At 41.2% G+C, this 7178-nt stretch overlaps 1 protein-coding gene across 5 annotated transcripts; it reads left to right on the top strand.

Moving 5' to 3' along the window:
- Window positions 1–1313: 1313 nt before the first annotated feature.
- On the top strand, window positions 1314–6532 carry LOC104820722. 5 transcript variants are annotated; one of them, XR_772960.1, is made up of 7 exons: window positions 1314–1624; window positions 1706–1816; window positions 2531–2961; window positions 3091–3953; window positions 4042–4141; window positions 4270–5161; window positions 6409–6532. XR_772960.1 is itself a non-coding variant. In XM_010551285.1 (7 exons), exons 1-4 carry the CDS (start codon window positions 1543–1545, stop codon window positions 3126–3128), a joined length of 1284 nt encoding a protein of 427 aa, XP_010549587.1. In that variant the 5' UTR covers window positions 1314–1542; the 3' UTR covers window positions 3129–3170; window positions 3375–3953; window positions 4042–4141; window positions 4270–4544. The 5 variants fall into 5 exon arrangements, 3 of the variants coding, with proteins under 3 accessions (XP_010549587.1, XP_010549589.1, XP_010549586.1); XR_772959.1 differs by having other exon boundaries at window positions 2160–2961; XM_010551285.1 differs by lacking the exon at window positions 6409–6532 and having other exon boundaries at window positions 1706–2803; window positions 2896–2961; window positions 3091–3170; window positions 3375–3953; window positions 4270–4544.
- The last annotated feature ends 646 nt before the right edge of the window (window positions 6533–7178 follow it).

Raw genomic sequence — 7178 nt, 5'->3', positions numbered from 1 at the left:
TGAATTTGCCTTACAAACAGACATGCAACTCGTTTAAAAACGAGTAATCTAAGCTAGGGTTTTTTAAACTCATTTAAAAACAATCAGTTAGGCAAACTGGTGATTGAACAATTGTTATATTATTATATTGTTATATTGTTTCTTCTATCTTTTAAAATTCCGACTAACACTTTTGTTATATAGTTTGTAGTCTTTACGTTTCATATATTTTTTTATGTGTTTATTTTCATTTACCGTTAAGTTAAAAATAAATATTAAAAAAATATATATATGTATTTAGTTCGACAAGTTAACTCGTTTAACTCAAAAAACTGACGAGTTGAATTAAGCCAAAGTTTTTCTAACTCGTTAGAAAACAAGTTTGGTGAGCTAAACCAAAACGAGACAACTCGTAACGAGTTGAGATGAACCGAGTCAAGTTGACTCGTTTGACATCATTAATTATGCATGATATCTCACTTTACATCATGTATGTGTATGATAACATGACTAATAATCACATGATGAAACTCATGAGTATCTCTTCTTTGAATGTAATTTTTTGCAACTGTTTCAAACCGATATATATGGAGGAAGTTGTTGGTTATCACCTCCGACAAACCTATAACACTATCCTCAATGGTTCGAGACTCACTCTCATGACTATGATAAGTCTCACAAACTTTTCAAAATTCTATTGCGTGTTATAGAATTTGGTAAGAAAGAAACCATAGGCTATTCCGTCAGGCATCCTACACGGTAGAAGCCTTACAAGTAAAGGTGGATCATATGGTAAGAAATTATATATTGTCATCGCACATTTCGTTCAGACTAGGCGTCTCTTAGTTCGTCTGAAGCGAGTACCAAAATTTTGATAGAGTTCGGTCTAAATCATATTTTGATAAAAAAAAATATATGGTTCGGTCTCAGCGCATTCCACTACAAATAAAAACAGCTTTATATCAACGGAGAATTCCGTTGACATTATTTCAACGGATTCTCAACGGACAAAACTCGTTGCTAATATCAACGGAAATCAACGAAATAGCAACGGATGTAGCAGCAGAACTTTTCCGTTGATCATCCGTTGATAATTACAACGGATTAGCAACGGGTATTTCCGTTGATATATTTCAACGATTTTATACAACGGAATTCAGGCGTTGCTTATTTTCAACGGCTAAATATCAACGGAGTTTGTTCGTTGGAATTATCAACGGATATCCGTTGCTATTTATGGCTATTAGTTTCAACGGACATCCGTTGATACATCGATTATATAACAAACCGCCCCTCCCTTCCATTCACACCAAAATATCTCAAAATGTCTTCTTCTTCCTCAAATCGAAATATACATGTTTCAAGGCAGTGGATGTATCGTAGAGAAGATCTAACAACAAAAAAAGTTACACCGGAGTTCTGTGCTGGTTTGGAGCAATTTATGAGTTTTGCTTCAATACAACCTTTATGTCAAGAGCGTGGAAAATTGCAATGTCCATGTAAAGGTTGTAGAAATTTAAAATTTCTGAAGTGGTCTGCAAACATCTATATCGAAGGAGTTTTATGGATAATTACTACGTATGGCATATGCATGGAGAAGAAGTCAGGACAGACGAATACTGTTGTATGGACACAGACAGAGGAGGTAGAAGCAACTCGAGAAAATCAATATTTTGATTTGGAACAAGAAATCCGTACGCTCAAATGGTGACAAATGCTTTTCCAGGGGTATTTGAGCAAGTTCAACAACAAGAAGAAGAGCCGAATAATGATGCAAAAGGATTTTTCGACATGCTCACGATGGCAAATCATCCTATATACGAAGGATGCAAACAAGGTCAGTCTCGATTATCATTAGCATCAAGATTGATGAGCATGAAAACAGATTTTAATGTTACTGAGAATTGCATGGATTCGTTTTGCAAGAAATTGCATGAGTATTTACCCGAAAACAATCAAGCACCGCAATCATATTATGATACAAAAGCAATCTTGAAGGATTTGGGAATACCTCATGAAAAGATTGATGTCTGCAGAAACAGTTGCATGCTTTTTTTAGATACTGATAAAGATTTGATGCAGTTTAAATTTTGTGGAGCGAATAGATATCGACCGAGTAAGGAAAGATCTCGTAGAAAAGTGCCATATAAGAAGATGTTATATTTGCCTGTGTCGTATAGATTGAGAAGGATATATGAATCTGAGAAAACGGTATCACATATGAGATGGCATGCAAATCATTCGAGCTCAACAAAAGATATGCAACATCCATTTGATGGCATTGCATGGAAAGATTTCAATAAGGTATTTCCTGATTTTGCTACTGAGCCTCGGAATGTTTATCTCTGCTTATGCACGGATGGTCTTAGTCTGTACGGACAATCTGACATGCAATATTCATTATGGTCTGTGATACTCTCGCCATATAATTTGCCCCCGGAGATGTGTCTGAAAAGAGAATTTATGTTTCTAACGTTGTTGATTCCTGAGCCAGATCACCTGAAGAAGAGTTTTGATGTGTTTCTACAACCTTTGATTAAGGAATTGACAGATTTGTGGAGCATTGGAGTTCCTACATATGATGTTAGTGTGAAACAAAATTTCACACTAAAAACTATGCTTCTATGGACGATCAGCGATTTTCCTGCATATGGTATGCTATGTGGATGGAGCACACATAGAAGATTGTTATGTCCTTATTGTATGGAAGAAATTGATGCGTTTTACTTAAAGCACAGACGGAAATCGTGTTGGTTCGATTGTCATCGATGGTTTCTTCCAATGCATCATCCATTACGGAAAAACCGTACTGTGTTTGTGAAAGGTAGAATGTTAAAGAGTATGCTTCAATATTGCAGATAGGCTTCCAAATTTATTCTGAATGGATGAACAATGGTGTTATTGACGATTTGCAAGAATCCGTTCGATGTGGAGGTAATTTTGGTATACAAAGTGCAAAGGATTTGATGATTGACACAACAGGTATAAACAAATTATTTTTTTGGGATCTACCTTATTGGAGATCTCTTACATTCCGACGTAATCTGGATGTGATGTATATAGAAAAGAATTTCTTTGATAACATCATCAATATTGTTCTGAATGTCTCAGGAATGAAAAGGATAATGTCAATTCGAGGAAAGACATGAAGAAAATCTGTAAAAGAAAAGAGTTGGAGCTAACACACGATGGTACGACACCAACTCCAATCTTTAGATTACTGGATCCTGGAAAGAAAGTATTGATGAAGTGGTTGCAGGAAGAAGTGAAATTTCCTGATGGATATGCCTCCAAAATAGCTTGTTGCATTGATATGGAGTCAACGAAGCTTATAGGAATGAAGGGCCAAGATTGTCATGTTTTTATGCAACGTCTCATTCCGATTGCTTTTGCAGAACTGTTAAAACCGAGTGTACACGAAGGATTATGTGGTATAAGTTCATTTTTCAGAGATATTTGTGCCAGAAATTTAAGAAGAAGCAATTTGGAAGTTCTAAAGATCAACATCCCGGAGATACTATGTGCCTTGGAAAAGGTATTCCCGCCTTCATTTTTTGATGTGATGGAGCATTTAACCGTTCATTTGCCAGATGAAGCGATCGTAGGAGGTCTAGTTCAATTTTAGGTGGATGTATCCATTTGAATGGTTTTTCTTCCATTTAAAGAAAAAGGTGAATAACAAAATTGCGGTTGAAGGTTCAATTGTGAAGCAATATTTGTTGGAAGAAATCACATATTTCAGCTCATTTTATTTTGAACATCGAATTCCGACGAAGGAACGGAGATCAGACAATAATGATTTGGATACATATCTATATCATTATGAATCGGTTTAAGGACGACATTCCGGAGATTTTTATGCCAACAGGCCGGATGGGTGGTAAATCAGAGGAATATTGGTTAACTGTACAGGAGTACAACCATCTCGCTACTTATATTTTATTGAATTGCGCAGAACTTCGTCATTATGAGAGGTACGTACGCATATATATTGTAGGTACATTCAATATCCAATCCTATGTGAGAGCGAAACTGAATATTCAACGTATCAACATTTTGCAGGATCTTTGAGAAGCAGGTTTTAGAAGCTTACCCAAATTTAAGTGCTGAAGCTTTCGACAAATTAAAACAAGAAAACTATGCATCTTGATTCAGAGACTATGTAAGTTGTATAATAGTAATTTAATTATATATACATATATGATTGCTAACCCAATAACAACTTGTGGTTGTAAATTCAATCTTTACGTGACGAGAGGATTCTGCATTGGGTGCGAGATTTATCACAAGGGCTCAGCAGAAGAGTGATGTCATGGCCGATCATGTTCACGTGTGGATACACATTTCACACGTATGAACATGGGAAACATCGTAATACGTTCAACTACGGAGCGTGCATCAAGAATTCGAATTACAGTGATTCATCAGATGATCCGAATTTTTTGGAGTTTTACATCAGATCATCCAGATCGAATATCCCAGATTAGTCGGTCTGAAAACAGTTGTAATACCCCGAAACCAGATTCAAATATTTAATTATTTAGAAATAAATAATTAAATAGAGATATCACGAAATCATCAAAAATGAATAGTACAATGCCGGAGAGAGGCACGAGGATCGTCACGTGCGGAAAGAATCAACAAAAAGAAAAAGAAAAAAAAAGAAAAAAAAAATATAAAGGTTGGTCCGCCGGATCAAGACTTGGTCCGGGGCGGACCAACCTGCTCAGCCGGAGTTGGAACGCACGGAGCGGACTGGGGAAGAGTTGCGAAAAAAAAATATCTGACCCCGGTCCGGCGGACCAGGCAGTTGGTTCGGCGGACCGGGATTCGACAGAAATTGTAACTTGCTCTGTTGCTACCTTGGGACGCGTAATTCCGCCGGATTTTGGGGCCCGCTCGACGCCAGCCGCCTCCCACGCATCGAGGACATTGAGGCCTGGGCTTGAGCCCGAGAACTCCCTATCTCGCAGCAAAAACCTCTCCCAACCCTCTGCCTTAGCCATTTTCGAGCTGAAACAGGGGAGAGAGGAAAGAGAGAGAAAGGGAGAGGGAGGAGGCGAACCAGTACAAGGGGAGCTCGGAAAAACAAAGGGGGACGTTCCTAGACGTGCCCTAAAGGTGTTCACGGTGTGAGGAGGAGCAGAGGACGCACACAAGCTCGGACAAACTCAAGAACAATGTGAGTGGCTTGAGTTGGATTTGTGAGATCTTGTTTTCAATGTGTGATGGTGCAAATCGAGATTTCCTTGCGTGTTTGAGGCTTAGAACATGTCTAGGGATGTCAAACTATGTTTTAGAAGCATTTGGAAGTAACTCCGAATCGATTAGAGCGAGAAAAATCGAAAAAGAATTCGGAAATGGTGAAGTCGAGAGAGAGTTCCAGTCCTGGTCCGCCGGACCACGCGTGGTCAGCTCCGGACCGAGACTGGAAAAAATACACGTGGAGTCCGCCGAACCAGGAGAAGAGGAATCGTACCGAGAGAAAAACACGCCTGGTCCAAGCTGACCAGATTTGGTCCGCCGGACCAGACGTGTTCCGAGGTTACACGCACCGCCAGACCAGAAGAGACAGACCGAGAGAGAAAGAGCAGGCTGGTCCGGGCTGACCAACCCTGGTCTGCCGGACCAGACCTGTTTTCTCCCCTGGACCGACTGACCAAGAGACGGAGAGGACCAGGGAAAAGAGCACTGTTCCGAGGCTGACCAAAACGTGGTCCGCCAGACCAGACTCAAAGGAAAATTAGAAGAATTTGCCGATTCGACCGGAAAAGAGAAAATGACCAACGGGGTTGGCCCGTACCTGACCAGACTTGACCATGGGTGGACCAAACCCTCACCAAAGGACAAAGCTTCGCGATTGGGATCAAAATCGATCCTCGTCAAGACGTTACGTGGCGTAGTGAGGAGTGCGACATCGAAATACGAGTGACCATTGCGTGATTGGTTGTGGGTAGAATTGCATGGCGTGGAACGGTAGACCGGTAGGGACCGGATACCGTGATATGTATGATTGTACTATGGGGATATATGCACGTTGTGTGCCATGTGTGTAGCTTGCTCGTGCATACGAGCCAAGCGTGATTGTGTTTGTGGATGGTTGTGGACGCAACCATCACCGTCATGGACTTGACGGGCGTTTGAGACACGTTTTAATCGTGTGCGACACGACGGCCAACGTCACGAGAGTGACGGACGTGGAGGTCCCCCTAGTCATGCCGACTTGACTAGGGTATATGGCTAAACCCTATGGTGGACTCCATACGGGTGTGATTGTGTTTGCTATTTATGTGCTTACTATGTTCTTACTTATTGCATGTGTTTTATGGAAATGTCGACTGTACCGTTCTAAGTAGGAACGATTTCCGGGTTCAACCTGAGCTACTCACTAAGCGGTTGTGCTTAGCCTTCGTGGTTTATATTTTTCAGATCATGAGGATTACGCCTAGCGCATCGGATGACGACAACCTGAGGAAAACAACATCATGTACGGGATTTTTATTCTGGACTATGGAACTTGTATTCCCGCATTTTGTACGGTTATATTATGACTATTCAGACATGTATCATTTTGCGATACTGATCGCGTTGTATTTTCCACTGCTTACTCTGATTTAATTTGAAATGTTTTGGATTTCGTAACTTTGCTTCCGCGATTTATTATTTTATCTTATATCGTCCATGTGGCACAGCCCATAAACTGTACACGGGTTACGGGTGTCACAACTTTTGGTATCAGAGCCACATTCTTTTCTTGGGAAGGAATCGTGCTCATTACTCAACGGTTTTCTACGAAAAATATTTTCAAACCATGTCCGAAGAAAATCCTCACATGTCGAGGTCCGTACATCGATGATGCAGTTATCGGTCGTTAGTTGCTAAACTGTCTTAAATGCGGTGCAGTGAAATGGTGCAACGACGTGCTTGGCTTGCAGCGAGGGCTGACGACGTTCCCGAACAGGCTCCACCGCCTAACCCGGGAGACGAAGGATGGAGGGCCGAGTTTCGCCAGTTCCAGGAGACTGTGTGGCAGCACCTGGCTGCTCGAGACCCGGAGCCGAGGGGGGAGGACCTACACCAACCGCCAATACCTGCTGCGATGGCAGGTTACCTCCTCATCGTCAAGGAGCTGCGGGCGATGCATACCCCGCGATTCGAGGGATCGGTGAGGCCGGAAGCTGCGAAGGAGTGGCTCACCC

The sequence above is a fragment of the Tarenaya hassleriana genome, unplaced genomic scaffold (assembly GCF_000463585.1).
Source record: "Tarenaya hassleriana unplaced genomic scaffold, ASM46358v1 Cleome314, whole genome shotgun sequence".
NCBI classification, from domain to species: Eukaryota; Viridiplantae; Streptophyta; class Magnoliopsida; order Brassicales; family Cleomaceae; genus Tarenaya; species Tarenaya hassleriana.
This window is presented reverse-complemented; position numbering and strand designations above follow the sequence as displayed.

What these genes read in the sequence shown, in the direction of transcription:
- LOC104820722 (XM_010551285.1), top strand. Translation starts at nt 1,543, where the DNA reads ATGGATAATTACTACGTATGGCATATGCATGGAGAAGAAGTCAGGACA. An exon ending in TATGGACACAGACAGAGGAG is followed by an intron (nt 1,625 to 1,705) that starts GTAGAAGCAACT and finishes ATGCTTTTCCAG; the next exon opens with GGGTATTTGAGCAAGTTCAA. An exon ending in TTTGATGATTGACACAACAG is followed by an intron (nt 2,962 to 3,090) that starts GTATAAACAAAT and finishes TGAATGTCTCAG; the next exon opens with GAATGAAAAGGATAATGTCA.